Source organism: Mytilus edulis, chromosome 4 (assembly GCF_963676685.1).
Source record: "Mytilus edulis chromosome 4, xbMytEdul2.2, whole genome shotgun sequence".
Taxonomy (NCBI): Eukaryota; Metazoa; Mollusca; class Bivalvia; order Mytilida; family Mytilidae; genus Mytilus; species Mytilus edulis.
In genome coordinates, this window is record NC_092347.1 from 5,138,965 (window position 1) to 5,161,143 (window position 22,179).

At 32.1% G+C, this 22,179-nt stretch overlaps 2 protein-coding genes across 7 annotated transcripts in view; one reads left to right on the top strand and one right to left on the bottom strand.

Annotated features, from left to right (window-relative positions):
- Nucleotides 1–22,179, bottom strand: part of LOC139518784 (uncharacterized) — a 310,064-nt gene that overhangs the window by 240,501 nt on the left and 47,384 nt on the right. The window lies entirely within an intron of this gene.
- Nucleotides 1–22,179, top strand: part of LOC139518791 (thyroid hormone receptor beta-like) — a 43,163-nt gene that overhangs the window by 7,975 nt on the left and 13,009 nt on the right. The window contains exons 1-3 of one of the 3 annotated variants that reach the window (XM_071310352.1): nucleotides 1,208–1,355; nucleotides 8,414–8,695; nucleotides 14,338–14,455. In XM_071310352.1, the coding sequence (XP_071166453.1) occupies nucleotides 8,414–8,695; nucleotides 14,338–14,455 (400 nt within the window). In that variant the 5' untranslated portion in view covers nucleotides 1,208–1,355. Of the gene's footprint in view, nucleotides 1–1,207; nucleotides 1,356–8,413; nucleotides 8,696–14,337; nucleotides 14,456–22,179 lie in introns of those variants that run through there. The other 2 variants (XM_071310354.1, XM_071310351.1) reach the window with 2 other exon arrangements.

The following is a 22,179-nucleotide window of genomic DNA, read 5'->3' on the forward strand; positions in this document are numbered from 1 at the left end:
AAAACCCTGTACAAATTATAATTTGTACAAACTTACATCTTGTACACAACATATATATCAACATGATCAATGAAAACTACGTTTTAAGATTTTGTGTTTAGCTATAATAATTCATGATTAAATTTATGAAAAAACTCTCAGTCATAAATGTTAACAAAAATGTTGACAAAATCTGTCTTACTGATTCGGTTTTGATCATCATACAATTTGATTTTCTGTAAAAAAAAAAATGTATGTATCATTACAATCATAAAACAAATGATAGAACTATGGGTCCCTCTTCCTAATTACAGCAAGTACATAGACTTGTTTCGTTTTGCTTTAGTCTATCTATATAGATATGTGACTTGTTTCTGTTAAAATTCTATATAAAATGTATTTGTATGTAAAATTCTGGGTAATAATAAGTGATGAAATATTTTAGATACATGTATGTATTTCCAGAGTGTATATATGTCTCTGGTATTTCTACAACAAATTTTCAAAATAAGAAAAATACTTACACCATTCTTAGATTTCAAAATTATTCTCTTACTCCAAATTAAAATATCTTTTTTTAAATCCAGTTCTGGAGTATGCATATTTTAGCTACAATATATCTGTGGCCTACACCAATTTTTCTTTCTTATTTTCCAAGATCTTTGAAGAGAATGCATCAAAATGAATTTTGAACTCATTTCTTTAATTTTTAAATATCTGAACTCTTTTCAAAATTCAATTTTTTAGTATAAAATTTTAAATCTTTTTTTATTTAAAAAAAAACTTTAACATTTTTTTATTTTTTTATTTTTTTTTATATTTCATTAAATTTTTTGAGGTGTGAAACTTTTAGGTGAAAAAGGGGGGAGTAGTTACTCCGTGCAATTTAGCTACTGGTACGCAAGGACGTATAACTAACATATACCATCTAATATACGTCCTTGTGGTACGTTACACTTTTTTTTAACCACAAAGGGCTAGGCCTATGGCAAGAATATGTTTTTATAATTCACCCTCATCATTTTTTCTTACAAATAGCTATCACTTATACCATGCTTTTGTTTTGAGCTAATATATTATGCATAAGTTAGACAGGTATGGTTCATTGAAGAAGAAAAAACGTTGAAATACCAGACAGAAATCAAAACAAGGTCGTCCACTAGAGCTTTCTTTTAGTACTTATAATACTTTTATTTTAATGACGAAAATCCGGTTAAAAATAAGGGAGATCACTGTTGTTGTTTTATTTGTGTCAAGGTTATTTCAGTCCAGTGTGTGGTAGCAATGATTTGATAAAATCTAGTATGTTCACTCGCGAATATTAATGATACAAGGATATATGGGGTATATTTTTTGTTATCTTAAACCTATAACAGGTAAAGTTTTATATTGTAATGATGTTTTTATATAAAAAAGACCATTTTAAAAGTGGGTTATTCAGTACATCACGATATCGTAAATTGTAAACAGTCGCACATACATGTAACAGTACATTTTTTATATCTATTAATAAATTTCAAAGGGTAAACTGGTATCAAGTCACAGTCGTTTGTTTTTAATATAATCTGTCATGATAAGATGATAGTAGTAATGTGACCAAAATAAAAATCTACTTTTGTTTTAAGGTACATGTATCCAACCTTATTTTTTATGTCTCAACATGCCTATCCCAAAGATTTTATTGTCTACTAGACACTATTTGTTATGAACTATGACACAATAGTAGTCTTCTCATCATTACACTTAGGGGACAAGATATAGCCTATACCTTATACCTAGTGGACAATAGATATATACCTTATAATCAGGGGGGACAATATGGTTTCAGGGGAGATCATTATTAATCTGAAAATGAATGTTGTTATCAAGTTATATTAAGCAATCACTATAGCTTCTAAAGAAATCTTGTGTGGTTTTGAAATGGATCAGGCAACTATTTGTGTTTGCCATAATAGTTGGGTTTTATTGCAGTATCATGTTTATTAACTATTAACAATGATTTATTAACAATGATTTTAAGAAATCCCAAATTAAAATATGGTTCTTTTCAATAACTTGTTCCATGTTAGGTTTTATTGCTTTATTTTCCTCTTTAGAAATAAAAATACATGAAATATGGTTCTTTGAACTGTTGAATGAAGTTGTTCCATTTTTAATTTGTGCCATTTTACAGCAATTTTTTTAAGTCATTTGTGCATATATACATGTATGTACATGTACGGTGCAGTCTGGTGTATCTGCGCACCTAAGACTGTTGACTTCACTTCATTCAACTGATGAAACCAATCATTGGATAATATTGTGTGAATACATTCATAATAAACTTTTATTTCATAAATTTTTTAGTTTTTAGGGTTTCACCCTCAAGATTTTGTGTAATGTTTGTCCAAAATTGGGGAAACCCCTGTTCTGAGAATTCCTCCAATGTCTGGTGATTTCGTGCATGCCTACCTAAAAGAACTTATTTTGAATAGAGGAAAAATTAGCTGCTACAAAAGGTAGCTAAATTCAAACCAAGCACACTGCCAAGGATGCAGAGCAAAAATTATTTCAATCTGATAAAAATTTGACTTAAGTAAAACAAATTTTATCTGATGCTGTATTTTTTTTAATGGACATTGTAAATCACGGGATTGCAGCTATTATTTTGATCTGGAACTTATCAATTTTATTCTTTTTTATCCCTTCAGAATGTTAAAACAATAACAAAAACAATTTTATTTGCGTTACCTTGTTGATATAACGAAATCAGCTTATGCACGGTATCACCGGCCGTGCGGACACCGGGGACTGCACTGTAAGTAAAAAGCCTGGGCTTACCCAATCAAATGATTACTAAATTGAAAGTTCAGGGATCTCCATGGCCTGTTTAACGATGGCGCCCCGCCATCGTTCAAAGGTCTTGCGCCATCGTCAAATGACTCGCTCCATCGTTAAATTATCTTGCGCCATCGTTAAATTGTCTTACGCCATCGTTCAACATGTTCAAAACTTCATCATTTTTTGTAGCCCAACGCCATTTTTTTATCAATTATAATCAAATGCATGTAATTGCATAACCCTCAGGCTTTTTATGTTATAATCCAACACAGTTCTAACGCCTGGGGGATATCCGGATTAAGATCGCTAATCACTTGTACCTGAGCTTGTACAGGTAGATCAACAAACCAGACAGGAGAATACTATCTGAGGATAGACGATCCATTTGTCGAATTAATCAACTAAGTTTCAGCAAATGATTATGATAATTTAGATTAAATAAATAAATTAATAATCCAGTTACAAAGAAAACAGTTTAACAAGTCGAACACGTGCTTTATTTTGACTTGCGCAATCAGCATCCCCCTTTTTTAAGAAGTACAAAATAAGACGCAAAACAGTAAATATTATTTCATCACAAATAACTCGAGTACTGCTGTAACGATAATTTAAAATGACTTTAAAAGTTTAAAAGTAAAAACTTATAAATATTTCCTGTCAAGAAATATCGTATCGTAATTCCGAATTCATTTCGTATATTACAATCAAATTGATACATCCGCGTTTCCGGTTTCTATTCAGACTCGAAAGATGCATGTTGCACAGCATCAATTTGTCAGATAAAGTCATTAAAAACCTTTTCATTTGCTTTACAAATCTCTAAAAACCTTTTCATTTGCTTTACAAATCTCTTTAACCTTTTACATAACCCGTACCAATCGTTTTGTTGTTGCTGCAAATCAGCCATACCGGTAATGGGTTCTGAATTTGACAGTGTCCATGAAAAATAAGCTCCACATCATATGATTTTTAACCCCCATAACAATTACCAAAAATACAAGAGATCTACATGGGGACCTTCATGACAGCTTTTAGTCATTCTCGACTAAGGGGGGACCATGAAGACTTGGTATTTGAATGGTTAAAAACGGCAATAAATGAACATATTGACACTTCTAATTCTATAATGAAAATTCAAATAAATATAATTTCAATAAGCAATGAATTAGCATGTTCACCATTCCTTGTATGGAGGGATAAAATACTTCCGATCGTGCTACACTGTACAGCGTATACACGGTTTGTAATGGTGAAAGTTCCTCCATGGTTCAATTTTCATCCATGGAGATCCCTGAAGTTGTTACTCATTTGCAGAAAAGTTCCCCATTTGATTGGTTTTCACCTGCCTCATGTACTTGTATGGTCTGGTATTGTGTTTTTGACTGTCTTACAATTTTTTTTTTGCTTACATAATATTTTAATGCTATCATGTTGTCGTCAGAAAACGCATTTAGTGTCCGGACAATAACTTAAGTTTAGCAAATGGATCTCTATAAATTTTAACCAGAAGATTCAATACCACTAAAGGAAGGTTGGGATTGATTTTTTGGGTTATGGTCTAAATAGTTTAGGAATTAGGGATCAAAAAGGGGGCCCAAAATAAGCATTTTTGTAGTTTTCAAACAATAACTTGCGTTTAAGTGTATGAATCTTTCTGACATTATACCACAAGTTTCCATACCATGTAGGGATGGTAAGTATTGACTTTTGGGGGTTAAGGCTCAAAATGTTTTGGAATTAGGGGCCAAAAAAAGGGGGAAAATAGGTTTTTCTGGTCAATGGACAAAAGCAGTGAAAGGGAGGTAATTCAAAAACATTTAACATACAATGTTGGGTATGTTCAGATTTACCTCAATTACACTACTTGCAAAATATATATAAAAAAATTTCAGGTTTTGAACTAATTGCAAAAAAAGGGGGGTGGTAGTAGTTTTTATTTTTTTCCCCAAAATTCTCAAATTCCAAATTTTTGAAAAGTTTGAAGAAGAAATCTTTAATGGCACAATAGATTTGTAAGATCTTGATATTTGTTTTGTGTCAGAAACCCATATTATGTCAAAAATTTGATCACAATCCAAATATCGAGCTTGAATGTTGTGTACATGTCCATACTTGCTCCAACTGTTCAGTGTTTGACTGCTGCAGTCGTATAAAGCTATGCCCTGCAAAGCACCTGGTTTACTAAATAAATAAAATATGGATTAATTTCAATTTAAAGAAATAACAGTCTGTCAGTGGAAATAACAGAAAATACTCACTCTACAATGCCTTCACTTTTAAAAGTATTGAACAAAAAATGATTGTATACTAGAGCGTGCGCACTTTGTTTGCGCGCATTTGGGGATTAAAATGTCTTACGTTTGCTCACAGCTTTTGATTACATTTGCGCGCATTCATTTTACAGGTACACCAGGTAAAAATATAAATAAAAATTAGATTAAATCATAATTTACTATATTTTTGTTTAGTTTTATAATAAATACTATGACTATCAATTATTAATTTTGAAAATATTTGTTAATTCAAATTACACATATTGTTCATCTTGAATAAAGTGATCATGATCATGATAAACCCCCATTATAGCTTCAGTAGATATAGGAAGATCAATACCAATGTGGTGTGAGTGCCAATGAGACAACTCTATTACAATAATTATATTTCTTCCATAAACATGATAAAAACACAGGAAAAAAGCAATATATTTTATTCTTTCTCTACAATCATGTATGTCAAATGTTACATGGAATGGGGACTCATTTATTTTCCCATTACATCAATTTTATCCAAATTCAGTTCCAATGACCAGTGATGACACCATTTTGTTCTTTCATTGAAAGGATCCCTTTCATTTTAGACTTTGAAAGGTGGATAATCAATTCCCGACAAATCAACCAGTTGATCATGTGATCGAAATTGTACAGCTAAACACCAGAAATTTGAAAATTTGAAAAATTATAGTGCTGATATTTGATTGGATAGCGCTGCGGTCTGCCCAATAGCCACGCGCTGAAATGTGATAGGACTGAATACAACAGCGCTAAAACAGCCTGGGGAGAACACTGTTGATTGACAGGCAGATTATTTTTTCTCTATTTTAGACTGCAAAATTCCAGTTACTTTCCACACAATAGGTAGCCCCCTTCATGGTTTTTTGAGGGTCATGACATGACAGGCATTTAAGAAAGGAAAACTGTTTTGAGTATTATTGGATGATTTTATTTACTTCCTGGTTATAAAAGAAATAAAATTTGGACCATTTACTCAGACAATCATCCACCCTTTCAATTCAGAACCACTTAAAATTTAGCAGAAGTTGAAAATTAAATGAATACCCTTTAGATATAATAGTAAAAATTTAAGCATCTTAAAACAATTTTCATCAATAGAATATCCCATTTAAAAGATGGTACATTTATAAGGTACAGGCTACAGGCAAAACTGACTGGACTGGTTTCCTGTAACTGGTATCCTATTTCACCTATTGGTAACACCTTATTGTTATTAGATGAGGTGATGAGGAGGGATATCATGCATTAGTCATGTTAGTTAAAGCCTGCCTACACATCAGGTGAACAAACCCTTGATGAATGATAACATTTCAATGAGAGACAGCTACTGTTAAAAGGTTATTTGACTGACATTTTATAGTCAAGCCTGTAACATTTATGTCACAGAAGCAGGACAGTATAAGCAATAGTATATTCCCTTGTCAGTGTCATCAACATTTAGATTCTGTGTGTTATTAAAGTTGTCAAAGAAACTTTCATGAAATTTGGATAGACACTTTTTTATTACAATAGTCATCAAATGATATCTACAAATAAGTGCACATGACCAACATCATCTTTTCGTTGTAGGGGTTAACATTTTTCCTTTTTAGGGAATTTTTACCAATTTATTGCATTATTGATATTGTCTTGATCGCATTGTGAACTTATTTGTTTGCTTAGAACTGCTTTCAGATTGAACATGTTCAAAGCCCAAAAAACTTTATTACATACATGTAATCATGATCACAAGATAGTTCTGTTCATCAGCACAGATTAAGATTAATTGTGTAAATGACTGCTTTGAACGTAAATTAGGCATTGTAAAGTCTTGAAAAATGAACCTTTTCTTACAGTCTAATGCACAAGGCACATGCTTTGGATATCACTTGTCAAGTTTAATTCTACATTTGTAGAAAATTATATTGATACAATGTAGACAATATGGAATTTGTAGAGAGGGTTTTCTTGTGACTACTGTAACTGTGCCGTCTGTGGCAGTTTTACTATAGCTATTCATACATTTGTATGATGACAGTTGAAATGGGAAAAATTAAACTTCTGCAAATATTTCAAGGGAAACCAGTTCAAAGGGAAACCAGTTCAAAGCATGAAAACAAATTTTTAACAGCTGTTTTACACACCACATATATATATCTAAATCACAAATTAAAACTTTATTTCTAAATAAATGCAGTATTTAAAAATCAAAACCTTTCATTCAGAACAGTTGAATTAAATGAAAGACATCTCAAGCAAGCAGAAATAATTGATATTGTTATATAAACAGCACTCCTTCTTTAAAGTTGGGTAAATAGACACCTGTTAATTATTTTTAAATGATTATCTATTTATAACACATTGTTCTGATTACTACATGTATGAACAAAAGATTGGGATAAATTAGCATTTCTTCAAATTCACTATTTATAATTTTATTAGACCATTCTTGTACTGTTTCAAAATCCTTTATCAAAATCTGTGCAGAACCCCTATCAATTGTGAAATCTAATGCAATTATTTTGTATCAATGGTTCTGATTGGATGACAGCTAGCGTAAAATTCTTTATCTCCTTGTCTGTAACTAAGGAAGCCGACATTTTGAATTGCTGAATGTATTGACATTTAATTTCTACAATAATAAGGCAAAAAACTCACATGTTGCATCTAAAAGTCTTCCTTTTATCAAATTTTATTACATTCTGAAGCGGCACAAAAGCCAGAAAACGCCTGGTGTTTATGTTTGACCCGGAAGCACACCTATGACGTCACCTAGTGTAGGGACCAAAGAAGATAACATCTTTTCGCGGAATTTTCATTAATGAAGATTTACACTGAAATAATGATTGAAATTTAATTATGAACTGGTTTTGCATTAGAATATAGATAACTGTATTGTATTTGAAGCTTTGCGGACGTCCATCGGTAGTTTTTCTGTCTCAAATACCCGTTTACCTGTCTCCGCTTCGCATCGCCAGGTAAACTAAATTTGCGACAGTAAAACTACCCATAGACGTCCTTAAAGCTTCAAATACAATACAGTTATCTCTTTAATTCAAAACAGCGGGCATTAGTTAAATTGTGAAATAACGACAGTGCAAATATTTCCAGTTTACAGTACAAATGTATGTCAAACTTCTGTTTATAACAATGAAAAATGTTTTGATATGATTGTGATAGTTTTGATATTATTTCATTTATCAAATGGTTTAGGACTCCCTGCACGAAAATGGTGGAAATGCTTATTAGATTTGTCGGCAACTGTTGTATATATATATATGCCTGTTATACATGTTATATATGATGATAAGCTTTATTGATCATGCAAATTGTTTTATTTATAGATGATGTCTGACAATGGCGATTCTCTGAATTCACCACCAGATATAAAACCACATTTGAGTTGTGGACATGATGACACTTCCGAGGATAATTCCAATGCAGAAGAATACACATCACCTGGAAGTGTCAAATCAGAAACTTCCCCTGGTAAAGGAAGGGGCAGAAGAGCAAAAGATGACAAAAGCTGTCGGGTCTGTGGTGACAAAGCCTTGGGTTACAATTTCAATGCTGTAACTTGTGAAAGCTGTAAAGCATTCTTTAGAAGAAATGCTTTAAAAGACCAGGTAAATAGAAAGTTTAGCAAAGTACTATTCTCACCTACAACATCATTTACATATAGACATGATAGAAAACCATTTACTTTTCTTCCAGTCTTAAAAAATGCAGGTCAGTAGATGATGTAGAAACTGTATTTTATTCATGCAAGTCATGCAGATTTGACTGGAAAGAAAATATTCCCAGTCTGGTCATTACATTTCTTTGTCAGCAAACATCTGCCAAGGATCCAGTACATCTTTCCAAAATTTGTTTTTTACAGAGAAGTTTATATAAAGCTTCACTACCGTACCCCTTTCTGTGCTGAAGTGGCAAAAAGCAACCACCAATCATTCATCAATTTATGTAGAGCTCTATTACCCCCTAAACAATCTAGAGCTTCATTATCCTATCTGGAAAATCTATCTTTATCAACATAAATTTATGACAAAAATATATTTAGCCATTTACATTGTAATATCATCTTAAAAAATCCTCTTGATCCAAGTACATTTCACAGCCTTTAAAAATTCCATTACAATAATCTTTTTGTAATACATGTGCATAATTTTGAATATGCATCTTTTTCACTCCATAGCCTGGTGAGTTCGGAATTAACTTATACAAAAGTTCATTCATCTGCTTTTAAATAGTATCTTCACTTGACATTATGAAATAATTTAAAATTGGTGAATTAGTGCCTATATATAATAGTAACATTTGTTACATCTAGACCAACTATAAAGGCTGCAGAATTAATGTTTTTCACAACAATCTATAAAGACAAAATTTCAATTCTTTAATTTTTAAAAGGAACTCAATGAAATGGAATCAAAAGCTTTTTTCAAAGTCTTCCAACAATAAAATGGCCAGAAATATCAATAATTTCAGTATATTCAATGATACTGTATACATTTATCAAAGATTTCCCTAAACATATCTTCAATTTATAAAACCTATCTCTTTTGTTACAATTACTTAAGTCAAAACTGTTATGAATATTCTAGCTACGTATACATGTACATTGTTTACATGTGTATTACCCCAGAGCCAATCTATAATACTAAAATTACGAGGTCCAATTTGTCAGCCGTCATCGGGTAAAAACGACAAATCAAAGAATTCAACTCTATATATAACTAATATAGGACAATGGTATAGATTAAAAATTACACCACTCCAGACCCTTTTGTTTTCCACATAATTAATATTGCCAATAATTAACAAGTTCCGGGTCGAATCCGATACCGATATCAATAGTATATTCACCTGTTAGCTATTACCTTATCTGTACATTCCGCATTTGACAGGCGCACCGCCAAACGGTGTATTTAGGATTTTGCTATATACACGGGTCATAATCAAAGGGCTGACACTACTAAATTCAATCATTGTCAAATTGTTCCCTATTGTAGTTTTATTCAGCAATCAGCAAAACTTTCTAAGATAACTAATATAGTACAGTGCTGTTGATTAGAAAATACTCCATTCCTGGATAGCCAGGACCTTTTGTTTTCCAAATAATTAATATTACCAATAATTGATAAGTTCTAGGTCGACGGGTTCAAACAGAAAGATGTTGAAAGCAGAGAAAACTGTGTATCTTATAATCGACATGACTTTATCAGATGACAATACCAATTACTAAAATAAGGCTTAGGCATAGTTATATAATTTAATTCAGTCACGGACCCGCGATATCACGGGTGTGTACTTGTTATATATATATATATATTCAAAAAGATATAGGCACTAGTTATTTTATTAAAATGTCTTTGCTTTTTACCATTCATGCCATTTGGAAGATATGTTTCAGAGTTACTTCAAATTCTTCTTTATCATAACCTGCATTCTTAGATCTTACAGACTTACACCTTAGATATTACAGACTTTCAACTTAGATCTTACAGACTTTCACCTTAGATCTTACAGACTTTGAACTTAGACCTTACAGACTTTTAACTTAGATCTTACAGACTTACACCTTAGATCTTACAGACTTTCAACTTAGATCTCACAGACTTTCAACTTAGATCTTACAGACTTTCAACTTAGATCTTACAGACTTTCAACTTAGATCTTACAGACTAACAACTTAGATCTTACAGACTTTCAACTTAGATCTTACAGACTAACAACTTAGATCTTACAGACTTAAGCTTTCAACTTAGATCTTACAGACTTCAAACTTAGATCTTACAGTCTTTCACCTTAGATCTTACAGACTTTCACCTTAGATCTTACAGACTAACACCTTAGATCTTACAGATTTTCAACTTAGATCTTACAGACTTGCAACTTAGATCTTACAGACTTTCAACTTAGATCTTACATACTTTCAACTTAGATCTTACAGACTCTCAGCTTAGATCTTACAGACTTTCAACTTAGATCTTACAGACTTTCATCTTAGATCTTACAGACTTACAACTTTGATCTTACATACTTTGAACTTAGATCTTACAGACTTTTAACTTAGATCTTACAGACTTACACCTTAGATCTTACAGACTTTCAACTTAGATCTTACATACTTTCATCTTAGAACTTAGACTTTCAACTTAGATCTTACAGACTTACAACTTAGATCTTACATACTTTCAACTTAGATCTTACAGACTTCAGATGCAGCAAAAGGGACATTATATTTTGCACTTTTCTATTGTATGTACTTGTACACCTGTCTGTACACCAAGAAATTGGTTTCTGTTGTCTAACTTTAGTTAGTTTGTGTCAACCAAACACTAAACACAGATTAAGTTTGAATTTTGGTAGTGTTACTTTTACCGTTCTAGAGTTATACTCCTTTCCAAATGGATAATTGTTGAAATTTTCATTTCCGTTCTCTAACATTTATTTGCCACATTTTGAAACTAATACACAATCCAAACAAAAATCAGATTAAATTTGAATTTGGATGTTGTCACTTTTACCTTTCTTGAGTTATTGCCCTTATTTGGGGGGAAAAAGGGGGGTATATAGCTTTGATTACTGGATCCATGAAATGAGGTTCAGGTCAGGTGATCACTACGTACCTTTCATGGATCAGTGATCAACGTGAAAGTTACATAATCAAGTCCATATCTCAGATACTGTAACATTAGGTCCAATATATTTTGGTCTATGGAATGATTGTAAAGTGTACATGTACATAACCGACTACATGTATCTGTTTCATTTGACCTTGACTTGATTTTCATGGTTCATTGGACATTGTTTAGCTATTTGGTTTGGTCTATTTTTCAGATATAAGCAATAGTTTAATTATGTTTAGTGTTTCCCATTGGAACAACTGTAATGTATACATTTCTGTCACATAGGGTTCATATGACCGTGACCTCATTTTCATGGTTTGTTGCTCAATTATGATTTTTTTTTATTTTGTCAGTTAATTAGATAGTAATATATGTATAAGCAATAGATCAACTATATCTGGTGTATGGTATCGATTGTAAGGTGTACTCGTCTGTGTGGCAGGGTTCATGCCACCTTGACCTCATATTCATGGTCCATTGGTCAGACAATGTAAGATGAAATAGTTTTATATGTTTCTCAGGTAGCTTGAATTGTAGTGATATGGCCACTGTATTTGATAGATATAGGAAGATGTGACATGAGTACCCATGATGTATGTTCACTATTTCCAAGTTTCGTCAATGCTCGCACAGCATTGATTGTCTGTCGTACGACAGTGGTACCTTTGTCATGCATTTTATTTAGAAGAATACAATTCGGCGGGAAGGAATGTTTGGAAAAACATACTGTCTACCGTTTAAAGAGGATGGATTTTGCACCAGAATGATTATGTTTGACCCTGTTGAATAGGCGCCTTGCCAAACTCCAACAAGAGCAAAATATAGTCCTTTTAGCGTTGATTCGAGCCCGTGAACAGTATAGGAACGCCTGATGTTGGTGGGTTAAGCCATGAATCCAACGGCTCCTGATGTTTGGGCAGTATAGTACACTGATGCAAGAGTTGGAACGGGAATCTGCCGGTGATTTCGTTGGAATCATGCGGATGGACCCTGGCGTGTTTCAAGAGCTTTTGCTGAGAGTCGCCACTCTCATCACAATTGCACAATGGTCGTATGACAGTGGCACGACACTAACACGCGCATCCCAATACATGAAAACCTGAAAAAATAGCCCAAAACAACTCACTATTGTCGTACGATTGTTGTATGATTGTCGCAAGACTTTTGCACGTCCGAATTGCGACAAGCACACAACAGTACAATTACATATTTTTTTCTGTCTTGTTCCCATTTTTGAACATTCATGGGCATGTCATAGCTGATGTGAACACTCTAATTATTATTTTGAAATTTTGCACAACCATGCCATGACAACTATTTTATAGATCTTCCAGGACAAAAAATTGTACAATCTGTTGTGACTTGGGGCTTAAGGGCCAAAAAGGAGCCAAAACAAGCATTTATCTAGTTTCCAGACAATAACTTGTGTTTAAGGGTATGGATCTCTCTGAAATTGTACTCCAAGGTTCCATAATACAAAAGAAATGCTGGGATTGAGTGTGGGGGTACATGTAATTACTAAAAGGGGGGGGGGGGGAATTAAAGAAGTTTGAGGGTTTCCAATTTTTTAAGGGGTTCAAATTTTTTTTCAAAATATTTCCAATTTCAAGAAAGAATCTTCAATTGCATTGTATTGCACAATACATTTGTAAGATCTTGACATTTATGTTGTGTCAGAACCTATACTATGTCAAAAATTTTGATCACAATCCAAATTCACAGTATCAAGCTTGAATATTGTGTCCAAATTTGCCCCAGCTGTTCAGGGTTCAACCTCTGCGCTCAGCGAAGCAATTTACATGATTTATTCTGTTTGGTTTAATGGTGTAATTTGTCAGTCTGCATTTAAGTAGAGGATTAGCCCTTTTTTTTTATAGAAATGCTGTAAGTATGTTTTATTTTGGCATGTGTTTTTATTCCAAAATTGCATGATGACTTTATTCAATCTGGCAGGTTTTCATTTTTAATATTTGTGATTCCTGAACTGAATCCAAAGAAAAGCAGTTAATCACAAAAAAATGTGAAATATGTGTTGGTCCAGGTTTTATGATCTGTTAGAAACATATAAAATATGTTCCATTTACATCATATCTGTCAGACAACTTCTTATAGGAGTTGCTCTGAGGGAAGATCAGCTGTCTTTCTAATTCTTTGATGCAGAAAACAAATGGTTTAGATCTTTTATGAAACTTGCAAATGTTTGAGAGGTGATTGTCATTCATTTGTAACACATTCATTTAAATGATGAAAATTATGTGTTTCATCATATTTTCAACTATTTTTTTACAAATTTATACAGAATATTTTTTTATTTGATTAAATTTTTTCAACTTTGCCATATAAGGGGAGATAATTCGGGTTATATTACTTATAAATGAAACAGCACATACTGGATTGTCTGTAATAGCATTTATAGAACATACTTGTCTTGTTATATCTTAAATATTCTAGCTTACAGTTTTGCTGAGGTCTTCATACAAGCCTACAGAAAATTTGCTTTTTAAATTCATGGTTTACCAAACTTTACCTTAGCCTTTACCCATGAAATCTACAAAAAAATTATTACCCCAAGGAAATAATGAATCCAAATCTAGAGTTACAAAGAAATGTAGTAAATACTTATTTTAACCTTTCAGACCACCAAATGTTTGTTTCAAGGGAACTGTTTTATTGATATAAGAACTAGACGATTCTGTCCACACTGTCGATTGAAGAAATGTTTTGACATTGGAATGAGAAAAGAAATGATTCTTGGTAAGTATGTTTTTATTTCAACTGCAATTGAAGTTATAGTTCGTGAGACATAGGTACCTGTTTATGGTAGCTGTAGACATTGTAACAGTTGCAAAAAATAAGATATTGGTCATATTTGATGTAATGATTTGATTATGATTTGAAAATAGATAAACATTGTGTTATATCATAACTTATTTTAGTGAAATCATATCTGTTGAGTACAATGCTAAACCATATTTCTGTTCAAAGGGAAATAACTCAAAATTCTCATCAATGTTTCATTTACAAAATTTATATCATTAGCACTCACATGACTCTGTTGAGATTTGAATGCAAATTTGATGTTATGCTATTGGTGTGAGTGCTAATGATATCAATGTGATGTTATGCTATTGGTGTGAGTGCTAATGATATCAATGTGATGTTATGCTATTGGTGTGAGTGCTAATGATATCAATGTGATGTTATGCTATTGGTGTGAGTGCTAATGATATCAATGTGATGTTATGCTATTGGTGTGAGTGCTAATGATATCAATGTGATGTTATGCTATTGGTGTGAGTGCTAATGATATCAATGTGATGTTATGCTATTGGTGTGAGTGCTAATGATATCAATTTGATGTTATGCTATTGGTGTGAGTGCTAATGGTGCGAATGATATAAATTTGATGTTATGCTATTGGTGTGAGTGCTAATGATATAAATTTGATGTTATGCTATTGGTGTGAGTGCTAATGATATAAATTTGATGTTATGCTATTGGTGTGAGTGCTAATGATATAAATTTGATGTTATGCTATTGGTGTGAGTGCTAATGATATAAATTTGATGTTATACTATTGGTGTGAGTGCTAATGATATATATTTGATGTTATGCTATTGGTGTGAGTGCTAATGATATAAATTTGAGTTATGCTATTGGTGTGAGTGCTAATGATATAAATTTGATGTTATGCTATTGGTGTGAGTGCTAATGATATCAATTTGATGTTATGCTATTGGTGTGAGTGCTAATGATATCAATTTGATGTTATGCTATTGGTGTGAGTGCTAATGATATCAATTTGATGTTATGCTATTGGTGTGAGTGCTAATGATATCAATTTGATGTTATGCTATTGGTGTGAGTGCTAATGATATCAATTTGATGTTATGCTATTGGTGTGAGTGCTAATGATATAAATTTTGTAAATGAAACATTGACGAGAATTGCCCAGGAGATGTTTAGTCAATGCTTAAAGAATAAGAAGTGTCTGCTGCATTTATTCAAAACAATGTGTGATTTATTCCTCTTTTTTTTTTTTTGGTCAACAGTGACATGTTTTAGACGGGGAAAAAACGTAAAAGCAGGGAAAAGTCTATCAAAACAATTTGAACCGGTTTATGTCATAAGTATTTTGAGGTAGGCTGCTTTTAGGTGGGTAGGTAGGCGACATCAAATGATCTATTTGATTTTGATTTTCTGTGTTTTTTTTAATGCCACTTGTAAGCACCACTTCTGGTCTATTTCATGGCAGCCAGTTTATATGGGTGGAAGAAGCCTGAGTGCCAAGAGAAAACCAGCGACCTTTGATAGGAAAACTGACAATCCTAGTCAATTAAGATTGGAAGTGAGTGCATCTGCATGAGCAGGTCAAATGATTTATTTTGGAAATACTTGAAATGACAAATATGTGTGTTCAGTTAAGATGACCACTGTTAAATCTAATGTCAGCAACATTGTCATGTTTCTCTTGTCATCATTGCATCCAGGAAATGGTTTACTAGGCATAGCTCTGTTATTCTTAAGAAAGTGCATTATATATCTAGAGTGTTCAACAATTTTATGAAGTCTTTGATAAGCTATATGTTTCTTTGACGGTCATTTTGTCTTTTATGTCTGTACTTTTTATACTACATTACCCCATAATCAAACAGATATATATACCTATGATAGAATGGTGTTTTATAAAATCTGGTGTCACAAATTGACTCGCAATATCTGTTGTAGTCTTTACAATTCATTTCTCAGTAATCATAGTGATAAAACGTACAAAAAATACACTAAATAATAGGATATGCAAACAAATTATCCAAATCAATAATGATTTGCTTAATAAGAATATTAATTATTTATTTATGATTTGAAGATAAAGTTGTTAATTGATTTCAGAGGTGACTTATTGTGTCTGAGACTCTTTAATTACACCTTTATATAGATCTTTATTGTTATCACTAGCCATTATTTATCAAAACTCTATAAAAACCCAATGAAACACCAATTTTTAGATATTTTAAACAAAGATATACCTGGACGGCTGCAGATCTTTACATCATGTATTTATTCCATGTAAATAATCTTGTTTTTATCCAAGTGCAGGATTTTCTCGCTGTATTGAAGACCCATTGGTGGTCTTCAGCTGTTTTTTCTGCTCTTTGGTCGGATTGTTGTCTCATTGACACATTCCCCATTTCCATTCTCAATATTATTTATATGACCACAAAATTTTGGAGTGCTAATATGTTATGATGTTGTTGTAGTCATGTAGTCATCGTCCTGGTCTTTGTCAGAAGATTTTTGTTTTTAAGACAATTATATTACTTCAGTGCAATTAGTGTAATAATTTATATGAAATTGTACAACAAGGTTCCATACAACAAAAGAAACGTAAAGATTGATTTTAGTGGTTAAAAATTGTTGTAACTGTTTAGGAATTCTTGACACAAAAGGGGCTAAAAACAAGCATTTTTGTTGTTTCAGGACAATAACTTGAGTATAAGCATATGGATCTCTATGTAATTGTACCACAATGTTCCATACCTCAAATGGAAGGTTGGAATTAATTTTGGGAGTTATAATCCTAACCACTTAGGAGTAAGGGGCCAAAACATAAGTATTTTCTAGTTTTCAGACAATAACCGAAAGGTTTCATATGGAGAGAGCATAGTTTGAGTTTGATTTTGGGGCCTTTTGACCTAACCATTTAAGAAAAAAGAATATAAAAAATAATACTTTTGATACTTTGTATAAATTATTCTTGACCAAATAAATGGGTTTTAATTCAAAGTCTTGTTCAGGGTTCCATGGTATGCTGAATATATCCATGTATTTAGATTTGGGATTTTGTGAACATTTAGGTCCAGGATCAAAAATGTATTTTAACAAGGAAATTATCTATAGAATCATATATTATCATGAATAAAAGTACATGTTTCTTTGATGCACCAAAGTGTAATTACATTGCATAAACTTCAAATATCAAATATTTTACAACCCAGACTTGGAGCATAAAAAATACAACTTTACGATGAAATTGTGCTAAATATAGAGGTTGTGACCAAACACTTGCACTTTATAATCTAGCAACAACTGTTCAGTTTATAGATCATGAATAACATATTATATAATATTATGTATTAAGATTATAGATATTGGACCATATAGGTAAATGGTCAATTTCAGATTTCATGTAAGAATTTTGCCTGGTAATCTTGGTACCAAAATTTTGAGAAATGAGTGGGAAGATTGTTCCTTTCCTTGGCTGATGATGCTAGATTGGCTAATCTTTTGTTATTGGAAAAGAAGGGAAAATTTCTAAGATTAGTTAGATATGCACATGTTTTCAGTCAATGCAGGGACATTCCAGATTTCAATTAACATGATATTTTCAGTTTTGGTTGTTGTATAATTGATGTTATATTCCCATCTTCTTTTATATTTATATTCAAAAATCTTTTACATGTATGGGATTTGATTTTGGATAAGGTCTTCCTTTGAATTTGAAATCAATTGCTAAATTTTAGTATAGCCAATGGTACAGTCACCATAGTGTGTAGGAGTATCTATAGAATTATATAAGTACATATTTCTCTTTTGCATTTATAAACAGTATAAATTTCCAATATCAAATATTTTACAACCCAGACCTGAACATAAAATACAAATTTACGATGAAGTATCTTTGTATGTAGGATGTAAGCTAGGGAATCACGGAGACACAAAATTGTACTTAATAATCTGGCAGCAATGGTTCAGCTTATCAATTATTAAAAACAATAAAAGTATTTATTTTAATAGGTTACGTATGAATTGGTTATATGCAAATTAATGTTTCTGATATAAATCTTGATGATCTGATTTAAAAGTCAGTGACCTCAGCAGTATGACATACATTAAAATACATTGACCTCTGACATGCATTAAACCATTGACCTCTGACATAAATTGATGGAAGTGTCATGCTGTAGTTGTAGCAGCTTTTAACATTATAAGGGATGTAAGTGCTTAGTAAATAGTAACAAACAAAATGGTTGCAACATCTTGAACTATATACAATTCATCAATAACCTAATGATATAAGTCCAACAACTCAATAAACCTTAAAAGGTCAACATATGTGGCCTTCAACAACTGACCAGTAAGTTGAGTTGTAAATGAATTGATCAGGGACTATCAAAGATATGCCCAAATGACTCTGTAGCGGAGGGGGCATTGAGTTATACCCTTGTCTGTATGTCCCAAAATTGGTTTCTGTTCTCTAACTTTAGTTTGCCTCAACCAAATGTTAAGAAACTAATACACCATTCTTATTACCACTAAACACAGACCAAGTATGAAGTTTGGTGGGGTCACTTGTACTGTTCTTGAGTTATGTCCCTTTACATTGTTTCCATTTTTTAACTTAAGAAATGCAAAGTAGTGTTAAACGGGAGCAAAAGGGAGTTTCTGCCAAAGAAAATGTATGCAATTTTCTGAAGAAGTTTTTTTTATGCCCCACCTACGATAGTAGAGGGGCATTATGTTTTCTGGTCTGTGGCTCTGTTCGTTCGTCCGTCCGTCCGTCCGTCCGTCTGTTCGTTCGTTCTTTCGTTCATTCGTCTGCAGGTTAAAGTTTTTGGTCAAGGTAGTTTTTGATGAAGCTGAAGTCCAATCAACTAGAAACTTAGTACGCTTGTTGCTTATGATATGATCTTTCTAATTTTTAAGCCAAATTAGACTTTTGACCCCAATTTCACGGTCAACTGAACATAGAAAATGAAAATGGGAGTTTCAGGTTAAAGTTTTTGGTCAAGGTAGTTTTTGATGAAGCTGAAGTCCAATCAACTTGAAACTTAGTACACTTGCTGCTTATGATATGATCTTTCTAATTTTAAAGCCAAATTAGACTTTTGACCCAATTTCACGGTCCATGGAACATGGAAAATAATAGTGCCAGTGGGGCATCCGTGTACTTTTGACACATTCTTGTTTCTATTTCATTTGCAAACTATGTATTAGTAGAACAAAACTGCATATACAACTTCCACATAAAACATTTATTGATGTATTTGTTAAATATTTTAACTGTAATGGTTACAGTTATGTACAAAAAAGTTAATATTCTAATAAATAGATCTAATATTATTTTCATACAGCAGATAAAAAAAAGGTCTAAAACAAAAACATGAAAAAAGTTAATATTTTAAGATATAGATTAATATTATTTTTATACAGCAGATAAAATGCATATAAAAAAAACATGTTATCAGTCCATTCAGGCCTTTGTATGTGAAGTAAGTGGTTGACAAGACTTGTTATTGTCATTGTATAAAAATATCAGCTTGTTATAACTATATTTAAGTTAAAAGTAAATGTTTCAGCTATAGTGTGAATTATTGAATCGTGTTGAGTGTTCATATTTATTGATTCAGGTTAATATAACTATGATTAAAGGTGATGGTCTTGATCTATATGAAACCATATATGTGTAAATTATAGTTGTTGATGTTGTTTATATGATACTTGTAGTTCATAATACAGACTTTCAACATAAAGTTGATCATAAAATGTAAATGCGATTAATGCTTTTGTGTCTGAATTAAATGGATCAGACATAGAAGTAGAGAACTGAAAAAAAAACCATTGTAGACATGTATACATCATGTACATGTATATAAAGACACTAACTTACATTTTTAGAGCTGATTTCCTATTGCTTGTAGAGTAAGACTTTAGTTGGCTTGCTTACTTGTTTGTATAGATGTTAGCTCTCAAGCATTGCTCTTTAGATTGACATCTGCAAACAATCTATATGTTATACATGTATATAAATTTTATTGAATGTTATCTCTAAAACCTGTATAAGACTGTATTTATGAGGTGCCTTCATTGCACTGAAGAATTTACATAGTGCAGCATGTGTTTTTGTTGTCTGTAAACTTAGTGATGATCATCACAATTTCATAACAGATATCATAGGACATTCCAATCAAACTACTGGGCAGAAGCCATGCTTTGATATATTGTTAATCTTAAGTTTGGCATTGTATTTACTATTTCATTTATTATTGCCATGACAATTACAAAAAAAGAAGATGTGGTATGATTGCCAATGGGACAACTCTTCACAAGAGACCAAAATGACACAGAAATTAACAACTATAGGTCACTGTATGGCCTTCAACAATGAGCAAAGCCCATACCGAGTAGTCAGCTATAAAAGGCCGAGATGACAATGTAAAACAATTCAAACGAGAAAACTAAAGGCCTTATTTATGTACAAAAAATGAACAAAAAACAACTATGTATCACATAAACAATTGACAACCACTGAATTACAGGCTCCTGACTTGGGACAGCCATAGTCTTGTCTTGTATGAATATCCTGCCTTTGAAAGGCACACCTCTGGTTTCAGAGTAGAATAAATTGGTGTATATAACACCCACAAATGTTTCTCACACTTTTTAAAATCTAAAACCAAGTAATTTAGACTTTAAATAATCACGCCTTTGACTGAGTGGTTGCAAGTAACCCTTTCTTTTTATTCGTCGGTAATGTTAATAATAGTGTATTACGTCTAATATGCAACGCAAAGCAATGTTTTCTACTAATGTACTCTGCTTTGCGTTGCATATTAGACGTAATACACTATCATTAACATTATACAAAATGTGGTTGGGTTAAACATGTTTGTGGGATCCCAACTAAAAAGTTGTAAATTAGAGACTTAGTTTTTCACAGGGTTTATGTTTCTAAGTGTCTTGTTTTCTGTGTTTTAGTCTTTTTCTTTTTATTTGCCATGGGGTTGTTAGTTTAGTTTCTTCTTAGGAGTTTGAATGTCCCTTTGGGATCTTTTGTCTCTCTTTAAGTGAAGACTGTTTCCAGCATTGGAGATGTCAATAATGAATTAATTTGCTGATAAGGTCAGTAGGTCAATACACTTATGTTAAGTCAATGATATTTGGTATAAAGTTGTGTTTGCACATCTCATATCTGTAGAGATAATTTGACCACTGCACGTTAGTTATTGTCGTTTGACTCTTGCATAGTTTTAATGTTATAGTTTGTAATAAATGACAAATTAGAAGAAGTGATATGATTGCCAACTATCCACTGGAGACCTAATGCTGTAGATGTTAACAATTATAGGTCTTTGTACGGCCTTGAACAATGAACAACTCCCATTAGGGATTATTCTGTTTAAGATGAACCATTTTTTGAAATTAAAACAGAATTATATATAGGTGTCACAAAATTCTCTGTGTCAACAGATTATTTATATTTGAAAAGACACACACAGGTTTTGCATAATTTCTTAAGAGTATGCCTATTTTCCCTACAACTACTCTGAAACTACTGCTTAACCATTATAGCAGCCTGTAATAAATCAAACTCTGAAACTACTCTAAATTCAGAAATTATTGCATGTTTTTATTATTGCAAAAAATGCAACAGGGTAATTTATCATCGCAATAATTAAAAATCCCATTTTGAAATTTTT